The sequence below is a fragment of the Trifolium pratense genome, linkage group LG5 (assembly GCF_020283565.1).
Source record: "Trifolium pratense cultivar HEN17-A07 linkage group LG5, ARS_RC_1.1, whole genome shotgun sequence".
In the NCBI taxonomy this organism is placed as follows: Eukaryota; Viridiplantae; Streptophyta; class Magnoliopsida; order Fabales; family Fabaceae; genus Trifolium; species Trifolium pratense.
In genome coordinates this window covers 12,597,332-12,615,564 of record NC_060063.1, presented here as the reverse complement: position 1 = coordinate 12,615,564, position 18,233 = coordinate 12,597,332, and the positions used below count along the sequence as shown (strand labels likewise).

At 31.1% G+C, this 18,233-nt stretch overlaps 1 protein-coding gene across 1 annotated transcript in view; it reads left to right on the top strand.

Moving 5' to 3' along the window:
- Positions 1–16,061, top strand: part of LOC123886057 (putative golgin subfamily A member 6-like protein 3) — a 34,572-nt gene extending 18,511 nt beyond the window's left edge. Inside the window, exons 4-7 of the mRNA XM_045935396.1 lie at positions 1,348–1,530; positions 7,233–7,415; positions 13,121–13,303; positions 16,011–16,061. Coding sequence (XP_045791352.1) covers positions 1,348–1,530; positions 7,233–7,415; positions 13,121–13,303; positions 16,011–16,061 — 600 coding nt within the window. The remainder of the gene's footprint in view (positions 1–1,347; positions 1,531–7,232; positions 7,416–13,120; positions 13,304–16,010) is intronic.
- The last annotated feature ends 2,172 nt before the right edge of the window (positions 16,062–18,233 follow it).

Genomic DNA, 18,233 nt, shown 5'->3' with positions numbered 1-18,233 from the left:
TCATTATATTTTGACTAATGATTTTGCATCCAATCCACTATTAATTAGCTAGATCCTATCGATTTGGATTACAATATTATTCATGTCCAAGATCCTATACGCCACCCGAGATGGTTAAGCTTAGATCTCTAGTCTGGGTGGATGGCGGCGCTCCTATTTGTTTTTTTTTTTAAGAAGCTAAATTAACTCATTCAAATTGGCACTAGAGATAATCGAACCTCAGATCTCAAGAGGAGCACACTCTCAGGTCCCAAGCCAATACAATGCACCAACTCATATGGGTTCAGCGCTCCTATTTTTTAAATCAATTATTACGAAAAACAACGCATGCCTCCGTCGAGGTTAAAATTCGGGGTGTTCAAATTCAAATCAAGACAAATTAAAATCTCAAACCGATCAAAAAATCTCAAACCGCATAAACCCAAATATGTTTGGATGTGTTTAGATATGTTATTTTGTGAAAATCGTTGAATCGGATCGGATTTGAACACCCATATTTTTAACCTAACATTCGGTAATATTTTTTTTTAACATATTTTATTGTATTTTTATAATATTAATATTTAATAAAAAGACTACAATTTTTAATTTGGATATCCAAAAACTTATCCAAAATAAACCAAACTAACTTTGTAATAAGCGCGTGTAACTTTATCTTTGAATCAAATGAGTTTTTACCTCAAAACCGATCGACCCCGAATCGCGAACATGAAATAAAAAAAAAAACATATTATTATAATTAGTATAATAAAATTATTATTAAATAATAAAAATATATTTATAATATATTATTATATTATTTAAAAAATTTAAATAAAATGACCAAGTGTGTGTGTGTATGTTAAATAATAAAATTTAAAAATAATTTGATTATAATTTAATTTAATAAAAAATTATTATTAAATAAAAAAATCATAATGTATTGTTATTATTTTGAAAAATTAAAATATATGGACAATATTATTATTATTATTATTATTATTATTATTAATAGATTTGTGGTTCATAAATTATATGTTTCAATTTTTTCTTGTGTGTTATTCAATAGTTCTTTCTATATTTTCTCACATACTTGGGATCTTTTTTTTTTCTTCTTTCAAAATAAAGAATATTTAGGACAATCGATCATCCGACTGCGATCCAAAGAGGTGAGATAGCAAAAGAGGTCGGACTTACCCCAACCCAAGTGCAGTTTTGGTTTCAAAACAAAAGGACCATGAAAAAGGTACATATATTTTCATTTTTATTAGTAAGATGTTTTTCATTTTAATGACAAAAGTATTTTACATGATTTACCAAGTGGTATATAGACACACTAATAATTTATTTATTTATTATGACCTCTAGTCTCAAAATGAGAAAGCAACTTACAATGAACTTCGTGCTGAAAATGAAAGACTCCGCAATGAGAACATCCAGTTGAAGGAACAATTGGAGAATACTCTTTGCATAACATGTGGTCGTCCATTTTGTAAGAATCATGAAAACATGGAACAACTTTGTCTTGAAAATGCTCGTCTCAAAGAAGAGGTGAGTTAATATGACTATCTCTATGGAACAACTTGTATAATTGACAATGTACCCTGTGTATAAAAAAAAAATGAAGTTTAAATTTTTGTTGGAGTATGAAGTTTACCCATGACTTAACATAACTTATATTTCATAATATTTATGAAAAATGGTAATAGTCTATCTTGTGACTAGTTTTGAGATATTCATATTGGACACATTCTCAATATAATTTTTTTACTATTTTATTTTTGCGTATTCGATTTATATTCATAGCGGTCCTCCCAATTTTTTATACTAGCTCCACCACTGTTGTTTGTCTTTGTGAAAAGCTCACCTCAAAGTGACCTTAAATTATAAAAGTTATCAAGATAATTGATATAATTTGAGTGTTACACCTTTTATTCATAAACAATTAACAGTGAAGGTCTTATTTCATTCTATATATTTTTCAGATAGACATGCGTAGGTATCACTACATCTGGATGTAGAAGCGGTCGCTTGGAGTTTATGTTGCTATTTGCAGTTTTATTTAAATTTATGTTGGACTGGATATTTTACTAAGATTGAATAACTATATGTTTAGTTTATGTATTAGACAATTGGTTGTCATGCTAAACTTAAAACATTATTTGTAATTTTACTTTATTTGGTACTATTTATTAATATTCCGAATAATATTTCAGTTATATCTAGAAGAGGTTAATTGCAGTTGTGCGTGGAGGATGTCTTTAGTTTACCAGGAAAAAAATTATAGGTATTTATTATTTGCGGTATTATATATTAATTTTGCACATTTTTAATATATTGATTTTGTGTTTCAAAATAGTATAAATATCTAGCTAGATGTATAATTTGTTCAGCTTAAGTGTGACTCTGTGAGTGGCCAGTCTCACATTCACCGTTATAATTTGACATGGACTTAAGCCAATCTTATAAAACCAGATTATAAGGTTAGAATTGTACACAATTATAAATACATGTCTATGTCATATCTAATTCAATATTTGACTATTAACATCAACTATGAATGTGCTATATAATAAATGTGAGCAACATACCCAATGTTTCAAGGTTCTCGGTAGAGATATGGTGCCTTGAGTCGTTAGACCACTACTAATATGCTCTACACATCTTAACACACAATAGGAAGTAAATGATCCTCTTATATACTTTGTTATCACCAAAACAAAATTAGAGATTTGTTGATCTTTAAATTCAACGTAGTTTTTTCTAACACAATTGAATTTTCGTCTTCGTCAAAAACATTAGCCTCTTATTTGAATAGATGAACTACAACATTTTTAGACAAATGTTAAAATCTAGGACAACTATAGCATTCAACTTTTGATATTTACGCCTCCCTTCAGATATTACTTTTTAAACACCGATTAAATGAGGGCACTGCTACGATGGCTCCCACCCCTCCTGCTATATTGGGCTTCCACTTCAGATATTTCTTTTTAAACACCGATTAAATCCACATCTGAAGAAACTTGCTTCCAGAGTCAGGCTTTCAGAATCTCTATAGGTTTCGCATATAGAGCAATTAATTATTTTCACCTAATGGTATAACTTTTGTCAATTTTTGAAACACTAAGAAAGCAAACTTTAACCTAATCAACTATTTATGTGTATAACTGACAAAAAGTATTAATTTATTTCCCTAAAGTACATGTTACAGATGAATCTACAGTATACTATATTATCCACAAATAGATTCAGACTTCAAAGTAATATGAAATGGTCCCTCATGTCGTCGAAAAGTACAAAAGAAAACAACAATTGAAAATGACAGTACCTGACCGCAGATGAAGAAGCCATTCCCGATAATGAACGGATACGATTTGATGACTTGAGCGAATATCCTTATTGAGCGACAACATTGACGGGGAGTTGAGAAAATCGAGTGGAACTCATGGTAAAGGAAAAGATGAATGGATAGGATTTTTTTCTTTGTCTCTTCATTGCTCTCAATTACATCTAAACCGAGCGGGCCAAGAAAAACGGGTTGTGGGTCTTAAGACCCAACCAAGTGTTAAGAAGATCCATTGCTAAATGCTCCCATTCGCATGATACTTGAACCCCCCGATACTTAATATATTAAAAGTCCTTTTTTTGTGTTTTATTTGGGTTGCAATTAGAAGCATTTGTTTTGATGTAGTGTTATAATGGGTTGGCTTAATGGACCGAAAATGCAAGCACGGTCCAAAAAGCCCACATGAATGGAAAACAAAAAAAATATCTGGATGATCTTAGAGATGGACACATGTTATTTCTTGCTATGAGTTGGTTTTCTCTCTCTCCGTCTCTTTATGTTTTACCTCTGTCAAAAAAATTTGATAAAAAAATGACTCATATATAACAGTGAGCAATAAGTTTCAACGTCGGATCGACGAATAACACTGCGCCTCTTTCGATGGTCAATCTCTAAGCAGTGACACATAGGATTTTAGGTTGCAATTAGAAGAATTTGTTTTGATGTAGTGTTCTAATGAGTTGGCTTAATGGACCGAAAACGCAAGCACGGTCCAAAAAGCCCGCATGAATGGTAAACAAACAAAATATGTGGATGATCTTAGAGATGGACACTTGTTATTTTTTGCTATCAGTTGGTTTTCTCTCTCTTCCATTCCTAAAGGGTGTTTGAATGAAATTAATAGGAATTGAGTTGGCGTTGAGTGACTGTTGGGCAAAGGTTTGTTTTGTGGCTGGAGTTTTGCTACAGGTTGTTCGTGATCCTGCATTGGAGCTGTTGGTGTTGAAGAAAAAATGGTAGCTTGGTGGATTCAAGAAGACTTATAGGAAAGTTACAAGTCCATAGACGACGCCACTGCTTTGAATAGGCAGAACAAAACAACTCATTTGGTGAGACTAAGGTGTTGTTTGTTATGGTTAAGAGCTTCAAGCACAGAGGGGACAAATACCTGCATAAATATTAACGCTGAAGTCAATATTTGCTTAAGGGGAATGTGTATGAATTGAGTGAACTGTGTGTACCTTGAGTGCTGATGCATAGGTGCATTTAAAGGAAACATCATGCATGAATATGAATGAAGAGTGACAATTCCACTACGTGACTATCATAATGAATAATACCATGAAATGACTATTCTTTTACTATTATGAGTTGAATATTTGGGCCTTGAATGTATTGAGCTCTAGCCAATCCAGAATAGAGATATCAATTAATAGGGTAAAATAGTGTTTACCCCTTGTAATGTTCACAAATTTTAGTTACCCCTTGTAACATTTTTTTTATTACCCCATGTAATGTCAAGAATTTCTTCCTTTTATCCCCTCATGGAATATGTTGCCTTCAAATTTCTCATAAATGATGACATGACATGTTTAGTGAGGGGGTAAACCAAAATTCGCTAATATTACAAGTGTAAAAGGACGGATTTTTAAGCCAACATATTCAATGACGGACTAAAAAGGAAGAATCTTGACATTACATGTTGGGTAATTGAAAAAATATTAAGGTGTATACCAAAATTACCTAACATTACCGGATGATAAACACTAATTAACCCTGATTAATAAAACTTATACTTTTTAAAGTGAATAACCGAGAGTACTAGGGTTCAAACCCCGACCTTGACATTTATATGCAATGTTCCTACTCATCGAACTATGCTCGCGGGGACTATACCCATTGTTGTCTTAAATATAAGTTAATTAAAATCTCAAATATATTTGATCAAATATTGACCTAAATACATTTGACTTTTTAATCATATTTTTTATAATAAGACTTTTTTTCCATCAAAAGAAACCGTCAAAAGACTTTTTTAATTATTTTAAATATAATATTTAAATGATATTTTAGGAATTTCAACGTTAAATTGAGTAAAATTAATTATACTTGATATTATCAAATGAATATACTTTTTTCTATATTTTGAGGCAGCAAATTCTTTACAAGTACTACTCACTATTTTTTTTAGGTCATTTTCCCATCCTTTGATTTTTTTAGGTCAAAAGAGATAAAAAAAAAAAGTCAAGTTTTTTGAACTAGAGATGGACTTGTCAAGAAACATAGCTGATGCTCAACAAGAAGGCTCTAACAAAACAAAAAGAGGAATCAAACGTCATTCTGTCATTCAAACAAGTAGACTGGAAGAGTAAGACAACTAATCCTTTACTTGCGAAAAATTTCTTAGATTTTTTTTTTTAAATTCATTTTATTAGCCTGTGAAAGAGTATTAAATTTGCATTATTGTTGAACCTTTAATCACCCCCATTTTATACCTATATCTCAAAAGTTTATTTAAAAAATAAAACAAAAATATATAAAAGAGGAGGACTACACCTTAGTCCTTAATCCCTTGTAATAGATCCAACCCAATTAATAAAATTCTGTTGAATTTTGCATCCCTCATTATATTTTGACTAATGATTTTGCATCCAATCCACTATTAATTAGCTAGATCCTATCGATTTGGATTACAATATTATTCATGTCCAAGATCCTATACGCCACCCGAGATGGTTAAGCTTAGATCTCTAGTCTGGGTGGATGGCGGCGCTCCTATTTGTTTTTTTTTTTAAGAAGCTAAATTAACTCATTCAAATTGGCACTAGAGATAATCGAACCTCAGATCTCAAGAGGAGCACACTCTCAGGTCCCAAGCCAATACAATGCACCAACTCATATGGGTTCAGCGCTCCTATTTTTTAAATCAATTATTACGAAAAACAACGCATGCCTCCGTCGAGGTTAAAATTCGGGGTGTTCAAATTCAAATCAATACAAATTAAAATCTCAAACCGATCAAAAAATCTCAAACCGCATAAACCCAAATATGTTTGGATGTGTTTAGATATGTTATTTTGTGAAAATCGTTGAATCGGATCGGATTTGAACACCCATATTTTTAACCTAACATTCGGTAATATTTTTTTTTAACATATTTTATTGTATTTTTATAATATTAATATTTAATAAAAAGACTACAATTTTTAATTTGGATATCCAAAAACTTATCCAAAATAAACCAAACTAACTTTGTAATAAGCGCGTGTAACTTTATCTTTGAATCAAATGAGTTTTTACCTCAAAACCGATCGAAACCGAATCGCGAACATGAAATAAAAAAAAAACACATATTATTATAATTAGTATAATAAAATTATTATTAAATAATAAAAATATATTTATAATATATTATTATATTATTTAAAAAATTTAAATAAAATGACCAAGTGTGTGTGTGTATGTTAAATAATAAAATTTAAAAATAATTTGATTATAATTTAATTTAATAAAAAATTATTATTAAATAAAAAAATCATAATGTATTGTTATTATTTTGAAAAATTAAAATATATGGACAATATTATTATTATTATTATTATTATTATTAGATTTGTGGTTCATAAATTATATGTTTCAATTTTTTCTTGTGTGTTATTCAATAGTTCTTTCTATATTTTCTCACATACTTGGGATCTTTTTTTTTTCTTCTTTCAAAATAAAGAATATTTAGGACAATCGATCATCCGACTGCGATCCAAAGAGGTGAGATAGCAAAAGAGGTCGGACTTACCCCAACCCAAGTGCAGTTTTGGTTTCAAAACAAAAGGACCATGAAAAAGGTACATATATTTTCATTTTTATTAGTAAGATGTTTTTCATTTTAATGACAAAAGTATTTTACATGATTTACCAAGTGGTATATAGACACACTAATAATTTATTTATTTATTATGACCTCTAGTCTCAAAATGAGAAAGCAACTTACAATGAACTTCGTGCTGAAAATGAAAGACTCCGCAATGAGAACATCCAGTTGAAGGAACAATTGGAGAATACTCTTTGCATAACATGTGGTCGTCCATTTTGTAAGAATCATGAAAACATGGAACAACTTTGTCTTGAAAATGCTCGTCTCAAAGAAGAGGTGAGTTAATATGACTATCTCTATGGAACAACTTGTATAATTGACAATGTACCCTGTGTATAAAAAAAAAATGAAGTTTAAATTTTTGTTGGAGTATGAAGTTTACCCATGACTTAACATAACTTATATTTCATAATATTTATGAAAAATGGTAATAGTCTATCTTGTGACTAGTTTTGAGATATTCATATTGGACACATTCTCAATATAATTTTTTTACTATTTTATTTTTGCGTATTCGATTTATATTCATAGCGGTCCTCCCAATTTTTTATACTAGCTCCACCACTGTTGTTTGTCTTTGTGAAAAGCTCACCTCAAAGTGACCTTAAATTATAAAAGTTATCAAGATAATTGATATAATTTGAGTGTTACACCTTTTATTCATAAACAATTAACAGTGAAGGTCTTATTTCATTCTATATATTTTTCAGATAGACATGCGTAGGTATCACTACATCTGGATGTAGAAGCGGTCGCTTGGAGTTTATGTTGCTATTTGCAGTTTTATTTAAATTTATGTTGGACTGGATATTTTACTAAGATTGAATAACTATATGTTTAGTTTATGTATTAGACAATTGGTTGTCATGCTAAACTTAAAACATTATTTGTAATTTTACTTTATTTGGTACTATTTATTAATATTCCGAATAATATTTCAGTTATATCTAGAAGAGGTTAATTGCAGTTGTGCGTGGAGGATGTCTTTAGTTTACCAGGAAAAAAATTATAGGTATTTATTATTTGCGGTATTATATATTAATTTTGCACATTTTTAATATATTGATTTTGTGTTTCAAAATAGTATAAATATCTAGCTAGATGTATAATTTGTTCAGCTTAAGTGTGACTCTGTGAGTGGCCAGTCTCACATTCACCGTTATAATTTGACATGGACTTAAGCCAATCTTATAAAACCAGATTATAAGGTTAGAATTGTACACAATTATAAATACATGTCTATGTCATATCTAATTCAATATTTGACTATTAACATCAACTATGAATGTGCTATATAATAAATGTGAGCAACATACCCAATGTTTCAAGGTTCTCGGTAGAGATATGGTGCCTTGAGTCGTTAGACCACTACTAATATGCTCTACACATCTTAACACACAATAGGAAGTAAATGATCCTCTTATATACTTTGTTATCACCAAAACAAAATTAGAGATTTGTTGATCTTTAAATTCAACGTAGTTTTTTCTAACACAATTGAATTTTCGTCTTCGTCAAAAACATTAGCCTCTTATTTGAATAGATGAACTACAACATTTTTAGACAAATGTTAAAATCTAGGACAACTATAGCATTCAACTTTTGATATTTACGCCTCCCTTCAGATATTACTTTTTAAACACCGATTAAATGAGGGCACTGCTACGATGGCTCCCACCCCTCCTGCTATATTGGGCTTCCACTTCAGATATTTCTTTTTAAACACCGATTAAATCCACATCTGAAGAAACTTGCTTCCAGAGTCAGGCTTTCAGAATCTCTATAGGTTTCGCATATAGAGCAATTAATTATTTTCACCTAATGGTATAACTTTTGTCAATTTTTGAAACACTAAGAAAGCAAACTTTAACCTAATCAACTATTTATGTGTATAACTGACAAAAAGTATTAATTTATTTCCCTAAAGTACATGTTACAGATGAATCTACAGTATACTATATTATCCACAAATAGATTCAGACTTCAAAGTAATATGAAATGGTCCCTCATGTCGTCGAAAAGTACAAAAGAAAACAACAATTGAAAATGACAGTACCTGACCGCAGATGAAGAAGCCATTCCCGATAATGAACGGATACGATTTGATGACTTGAGCGAATATCCTTATTGAGCGACAACATTGACGGGGAGTTGAGAAAATCGAGTGGAACTCATGGTAAAGGAAAAGATGAATGGATAGGATTTTTTTCTTTGTCTCTTCATTGCTCTCAATTACATCTAAACCGAGCGGGCCAAGAAAAACGGGTTGTGGGTCTTAAGACCCAACCAAGTGTTAAGAAGATCCATTGCTAAATGCTCCCATTCGCATGATACTTGAACCCCCCGATACTTAATATATTAAAAGTCCTTTTTTTGTGTTTTATTTGGGTTGCAATTAGAAGCATTTGTTTTGATGTAGTGTTATAATGGGTTGGCTTAATGGACCGAAAATGCAAGCACGGTCCAAAAAGCCCACATGAATGGAAAACAAAAAAAATATCTGGATGATCTTAGAGATGGACACATGTTATTTCTTGCTATGAGTTGGTTTTCTCTCTCTCCGTCTCTTTATGTTTTACCTCTGTCAAAAAAATTTGATAAAAAAATGACTCATATATAACAGTGAGCAATAAGTTTCAACGTCGGATCGACGAATAACACTGCGCCTCTTTCGATGGTCAATCTCTAAGCAGTGACACATAGGATTTTAGGTTGCAATTAGAAGAATTTGTTTTGATGTAGTGTTCTAATGAGTTGGCTTAATGGACCGAAAACGCAAGCACGGTCCAAAAAGCCCGCATGAATGGTAAACAAACAAAATATGTGGATGATCTTAGAGATGGACACTTGTTATTTTTTGCTATCAGTTGGTTTTCTCTCTCTTCCATTCCTAAAGGGTGTTTGAATGAAATTAATAGGAATTGAGTTGGCGTTGAGTGACTGTTGGGCAAAGGTTTGTTTTGTGGCTGGAGTTTTGCTACAGGTTGTTCGTGATCCTGCATTGGAGCTGTTGGTGTTGAAGAAAAAATGGTAGCTTGGTGGATTCAAGAAGACTTATAGGAAAGTTACAAGTCCATAGACGACGCCACTGCTTTGAATAGGCAGAACAAAACAACTCATTTGGTGAGACTAAGGTGTTGTTTGTTATGGTTAAGAGCTTCAAGCACAGAGGGGACAAATACCTGCATAAATATTAACGCTGAAGTCAATATTTGCTTAAGGGGAATGTGTATGAATTGAGTGAACTGTGTGTACCTTGAGTGCTGATGCATAGGTGCATTTAAAGGAAACATCATGCATGAATATGAATGAAGAGTGACAATTCCACTACGTGACTATCATAATGAATAATACCATGAAATGACTATTCTTTTACTATTATGAGTTGAATATTTGGGCCTTGAATGTATTGAGCTCTAGCCAATCCAGAATAGAGATATCAATTAATAGGGTAAAATAGTGTTTACCCCTTGTAATGTTCACAAATTTTAGTTACCCCTTGTAACATTTTTTTTATTACCCCATGTAATGTCAAGAATTTCTTCCTTTTATCCCCTCATGGAATATGTTGCCTTCAAATTTCTCATAAATGATGACATGACATGTTTAGTGAGGGGGTAAACCAAAATTCGCTAATATTACAAGTGTAAAAGGACGGATTTTTAAGCCAACATATTCAATGACGGACTAAAAAGGAAGAATCTTGACATTACATGTTGGGTAATTGAAAAAATATTAAGGTGTATACCAAAATTACCTAACATTACCGGATGATAAACACTAATTAACCCTGATTAATAAAACTTATACTTTTTAAAGTGAATAACCGAGAGTACTAGGGTTCAAACCCCGACCTTGACATTTATATGCAATGTTCCTACTCATCGAACTATGCTCGCGGGGACTATACCCATTGTTGTCTTAAATATAAGTTAATTAAAATCTCAAATATATTTGATCAAATATTGACCTAAATACATTTGACTTTTTAATCATATTTTTTATAATAAGACTTTTTTTCCATCAAAAGAAACCGTCAAAAGACTTTTTTAATTATTTTAAATATAATATTTAAATGATATTTTAGGAATTTCAACGTTAAATTGAGTAAAATTAATTATACTTGATATTATCAAATGAATATACTTTTTTCTATATTTTGAGGCAGCAAATTCTTTACAAGTACTACTCACTATTTTTTTTAGGTCATTTTCCCATCCTTTGATTTTTTTAGGTCAAAAGAGATAAAAAAAAAAGTCAAGTTTTTTGAACTAGAGATGGACTTGTCAAGAAACATAGCTGATGCTCAACAAGAAGGCTCTAACAAAACAAAAAGAGGAATCAAACGTCATTCTGTCATTCAAACAAGTAGACTGGAAGAGTAAGACAACTAATCCTTTACTTGCGAAAAATTTCTTAGATTTTTTTTTTTAAATTCATTTTATTAGCCTGTGAAAGAGTATTAAATTTGCATTATTGTTGAACCTTTAATCACCCCCATTTTATACCTATATCTCAAAAGTTTATTAAAAAATAAAACAAAAATATATAAAAGAGGAGGACTACACCTTAGTCCTTAATCCCTTGTAATAGATCCAACCCAATTAATAAAATTCTGTTGAATTTTGCATCCCTCATTATATTTTGACTAATGATTTTGCATCCAATCCACTATTAATTAGCTAGATCCTATCGATTTGGATTACAATATTATTCATGTCCAAGATCCTATACGCCACCCGAGATGGTTAAGCTTAGATCTCTAGTCTGGGTGGATGGCGGCGCTCCTATTTGTTTTTTTTTTTAAGAAGCTAAATTAACTCATTCAAATTGGCACTAGAGATAATCGAACCTCAGATCTCAAGAGGAGCACACTCTCAGGTCCCAAGCCAATACAATGCACCAACTCATATGGGTTCAGCGCTCCTATTTTTTAAATCAATTATTACGAAAAACAACGCATGCCTCCGTCGAGGTTAAAATTCGGGGTGTTCAAATTCAAATCAAGACAAATTAAAATCTCAAACCGATCAAAAAATCTCAAACCGCATAAACCCAAATATGTTTGGATGTGTTTAGATATGTTATTTTGTGAAAATCGTTGAATCGGATCGGATTTGAACACCCATATTTTTAACCTAACATTCGGTAATATTTTTTTTTAACATATTTTATTGTATTTTTATAATATTAATATTTAATAAAAAGACTACAATTTTTAATTTGGATATCCAAAAACTTATCCAAAATAAACCAAACTAACTTTGTAATAAGCGCGTGTAACTTTATCTTTGAATCAAATGAGTTTTTACCTCAAAACCGATCGACCCCGAATCGCGAACATGAAATAAAAAAAAAAACATATTATTATAATTAGTATAATAAAATTATTATTAAATAATAAAAATATATTTATAATATATTATTATATTATTTAAAAAATTTAAATAAAATGACCAAGTGTGTGTGTGTATGTTAAATAATAAAATTTAAAAATAATTTGATTATAATTTAATTTAATAAAAAATTATTATTAAATAAAAAAATCATAATGTATTGTTATTATTTTGAAAAATTAAAATATATGGACAATATTATTATTATTATTATTATTATTATTATTAATAGATTTGTGGTTCATAAATTATATGTTTCAATTTTTTCTTGTGTGTTATTCAATAGTTCTTTCTATATTTTCTCACATACTTGGGATCTTTTTTTTTTCTTCTTTCAAAATAAAGAATATTTAGGACAATCGATCATCCGACTGCGATCCAAAGAGGTGAGATAGCAAAAGAGGTCGGACTTACCCCAACCCAAGTGCAGTTTTGGTTTCAAAACAAAAGGACCATGAAAAAGGTACATATATTTTCATTTTTATTAGTAAGATGTTTTTCATTTTAATGACAAAAGTATTTTACATGATTTACCAAGTGGTATATAGACACACTAATAATTTATTTATTTATTATGACCTCTAGTCTCAAAATGAGAAAGCAACTTACAATGAACTTCGTGCTGAAAATGAAAGACTCCGCAATGAGAACATCCAGTTGAAGGAACAATTGGAGAATACTCTTTGCATAACATGTGGTCGTCCATTTTGTAAGAATCATGAAAACATGGAACAACTTTGTCTTGAAAATGCTCGTCTCAAAGAAGAGGTGAGTTAATATGACTATCTCTATGGAACAACTTGTATAATTGACAATGTACCCTGTGTATAAAAAAAAAATGAAGTTTAAATTTTTGTTGGAGTATGAAGTTTACCCATGACTTAACATAACTTATATTTCATAATATTTATGAAAAATGGTAATAGTCTATCTTGTGACTAGTTTTGAGATATTCATATTGGACACATTCTCAATATAATTTTTTTACTATTTTATTTTTGCGTATTCGATTTATATTCATAGCGGTCCTCCCAATTTTTTATACTAGCTCCACCACTGTTGTTTGTCTTTGTGAAAAGCTCACCTCAAAGTGACCTTAAATTATAAAAGTTATCAAGATAATTGATATAATTTGAGTGTTACACCTTTTATTCATAAACAATTAACAGTGAAGGTCTTATTTCATTCTATATATTTTTCAGATAGACATGCGTAGGTATCACTACATCTGGATGTAGAAGCGGTCGCTTGGAGTTTATGTTGCTATTTGCAGTTTTATTTAAATTTATGTTGGACTGGATATTTTACTAAGATTGAATAACTATATGTTTAGTTTATGTATTAGACAATTGGTTGTCATGCTAAACTTAAAACATTATTTGTAATTTTACTTTATTTGGTACTATTTATTAATATTCCGAATAATATTTCAGTTATATCTAGAAGAGGTTAATTGCAGTTGTGCGTGGAGGATGTCTTTAGTTTACCAGGAAAAAAATTATAGGTATTTATTATTTGCGGTATTATATATTAATTTTGCACATTTTTAATATATTGATTTTGTGTTTCAAAATAGTATAAATATCTAGCTAGATGTATAATTTGTTCAGCTTAAGTGTGACTCTGTGAGTGGCCAGTCTCACATTCACCGTTATAATTTGACATGGACTTAAGCCAATCTTATAAAACCAGATTATAAGGTTAGAATTGTACACAATTATAAATACATGTCTATGTCATATCTAATTCAATATTTGACTATTAACATCAACTATGAATGTGCTATATAATAAATGTGAGCAACATACCCAATGTTTCAAGGTTCTCGGTAGAGATATGGTGCCTTGAGTCGTTAGACCACTACTAATATGCTCTACACATCTTAACACACAATAGGAAGTAAATGATCCTCTTATATACTTTGTTATCACCAAAACAAAATTAGAGATTTGTTGATCTTTAAATTCAACGTAGTTTTTTCTAACACAATTGAATTTTCGTCTTCGTCAAAAACATTAGCCTCTTATTTGAATAGATGAACTACAACATTTTTAGACAAATGTTAAAATCTAGGACAACTATAGCATTCAACTTTTGATATTTACGCCTCCCTTCAGATATTACTTTTTAAACACCGATTAAATGAGGGCACTGCTACGATGGCTCCCACCCCTCCTGCTATATTGGGCTTCCACTTCAGATATTTCTTTTTAAACACCGATTAAATCCACATCTGAAGAAACTTGCTTCCAGAGTCAGGCTTTCAGAATCTCTATAGGTTTCGCATATAGAGCAATTAATTATTTTCACCTAATGGTATAACTTTTGTCAATTTTTGAAACACTAAGAAAGCAAACTTTAACCTAATCAACTATTTATGTGTATAACTGACAAAAAGTATTAATTTATTTCCCTAAAGTACATGTTACAGATGAATCTACAGTATACTATATTATCCACAAATAGATTCAGACTTCAAAGTAATATGAAATGGTCCCTCATGTCGTCGAAAAGTACAAAAGAAAACAACAATTGAAAATGACAGTACCTGACCGCAGATGAAGAAGCCATTCCCGATAATGAACGGATACGATTTGATGACTTGAGCGAATATCCTTATTGAGCGACAACATTGACGGGGAGTTGAGAAAATCGAGTGGAACTCATGGTAAAGGAAAAGATGAATGGATAGGATTTTTTTCTTTGTCTCTTCATTGCTCTCAATTACATCTAAACCGAGCGGGCCAAGAAAAACGGGTTGTGGGTCTTAAGACCCAACCAAGTGTTAAGAAGATCCATTGCTAAATGCTCCCATTCGCATGATACTTGAACCCCCCGATACTTAATATATTAAAAGTCCTTTTTTTGTGTTTTATTTGGGTTGCAATTAGAAGCATTTGTTTTGATGTAGTGTTATAATGGGTTGGCTTAATGGACCGAAAATGCAAGCACGGTCCAAAAAGCCCACATGAATGGAAAACAAAAAAAATATCTGGATGATCTTAGAGATGGACACATGTTATTTCTTGCTATGAGTTGGTTTTCTCTCTCTCCGTCTCTTTATGTTTTACCTCTGTCAAAAAAATTTGATAAAAAAATGACTCATATATAACAGTGAGCAATAAGTTTCAACGTCGGATCGACGAATAACACTGCGCCTCTTTCGATGGTCAATCTCTAAGCAGTGACACATAGGATTTTAGGTTGCAATTAGAAGAATTTGTTTTGATGTAGTGTTCTAATGAGTTGGCTTAATGGACCGAAAACGCAAGCACGGTCCAAAAAGCCCGCATGAATGGTAAACAAACAAAATATGTGGATGATCTTAGAGATGGACACTTGTTATTTTTTGCTATCAGTTGGTTTTCTCTCTCTTCCATTCCTAAAGGGTGTTTGAATGAAATTAATAGGAATTGAGTTGGCGTTGAGTGACTGTTGGGCAAAGGTTTGTTTTGTGGCTGGAGTTTTGCTACAGGTTGTTCGTGATCCTGCATTGGAGCTGTTGGTGTTGAAGAAAAAATGGTAGCTTGGTGGATTCAAGAAGACTTATAGGAAAGTTACAAGTCCATAGACGACGCCACTGCTTTGAATAGGCAGAACAAAACAACTCATTTGGTGAGACTAAGGTGTTGTTTGTTATGGTTAAGAGCTTCAAGCACAGAGGGGACAAATACCTGCATAAATATTAACGCTGAAGTCAATATTTGCTTAAGGGGAATGTGTATGAATTGAGTGAACTGTGTGTACCTTGAGTGCTGATGCATAGGTGCATTTAAAGGAAACATCATGCATGAATATGAATGAAGAGTGACAATTCCACTACGTGACTATCATAATGAATAATACCATGAAATGACTATTCTTTTACTATTATGAGTTGAATATTTGGGCCTTGAATGTATTGAGCTCTAGCCAATCCAGAATAGAGATATCAATTAATAGGGTAAAATAGTGTTTACCCCTTGTAATGTTCACAAATTTTAGTTACCCCTTGTAACATTTTTTTTATTACCCCATGTAATGTCAAGAATTTCTTCCTTTTATCCCCTCATGGAATATGTTGCCTTCAAATTTCTCATAAATGATGACATGACATGTTTAGTGAGGGGGTAAACCAAAATTCGCTAATATTACAAGTGTAAAAGGACGGATTTTTAAGCCAACATATTCAATGACGGACTAAAAAGGAAGAATCTTGACATTACATGTTGGGTAATTGAAAAAATATTAAGGTGTATACCAAAATTACCTAACATTACCGGATGATAAACACTAATTAACCCTGATTAATAAAACTTATACTTTTTAAAGTGAATAACCGAGAGTACTAGGGTTCAAACCCCGACCTTGACATTTATATGCAATGTTCCTACTCATCGAACTATGCTCGCGGGGACTATACCCATTGTTGTCTTAAATATAAGTTAATTAAAATCTCAAATATATTTGATCAAATATTGACCTAAATACATTTGACTTTTTAATCATATTTTTTATAATAAGACTTTTTTTCCATCAAAAGAAACCGTCAAAAGACTTTTTTAATTATTTTAAATATAATATTTAAATGATATTTTAGGAATTTCAACGTTAAATTGAGTAAAATTAATTATACTTGATATTATCAAATGAATATACTTTTTTCTATATTTTGAGGCAGCAAATTCTTTACAAGTACTACTCACTATTTTTTTTAGGTCATTTTCCCATCCTTTGATTTTTTTAGGTCAAAAGAGATAAAAAAAAAAAGTCAAGTTTTTTGAACTAGAGATGGACTTGTCAAGAAACATAGCTGATGCTCAACAAGAAGGCTCTAACAAAACAAAAAGAGGAATCAAACGTCATTCTGTCATTCAAACAAGTAGACTGGAAGAGTAAGACAACTAATCCTTTACTTGCGAAAAATTTCTTAGATTTTTTTTTTTAAATTCATTTTATTAGCCTGTGAAAGAGTATTAAATTTGCATTATTGTTGAACCTTTAATCACCCCCATTTTATACCTATATCTCAAAAGTTTATTTAAAAAATAAAACAAAAATATATAAAAGAGGAGGACTACACCTTAGTCCTTAATCCCTTGTAATAGATCCAACCCAATTAATAAAATTCTGTTGAATTTTGCATCCCTCATTATATTTTGACTAATGATTTTGCATCCAATCCACTATTAATTAGCTAGATCCTATCGATTTGGATTACAATATTATTCATGTCCAAGATCCTATACGCCACCCGAGATGGTTAAGCTTAGATCTCTAGTCTGGGTGGATGGCGGCGCTCCTATTTGTTTTTTTTTTTAAGAAGCTAAATTAACTCATTCAAATTGGCACTAGAGATAATCGAACCTCAGATCTCAAGAGGAGCACACTCTCAGGTCCCAAGCCAATACAATGCACCAACTCATATGGGTTCAGCGCTCCTATTTTTTAAATCAATTATTACGAAAAACAACGCATGCCTCCGTCGAGGTTAAAATTCGGGGTGTTCAAATTCAAATCAATACAAATTAAAATCTCAAACCGATCAAAAAATCTCAAACCGCATAAACCCAAATATGTTTGGATGTGTTTAGATATGTTATTTTGTGAAAATCGTTGAATCGGATCGGATTTGAACACCCATATTTTTAACCTAACATTCGGTAATATTTTTTTTTAACATATTTTATTGTATTTTTATAATATTAATATTTAATAA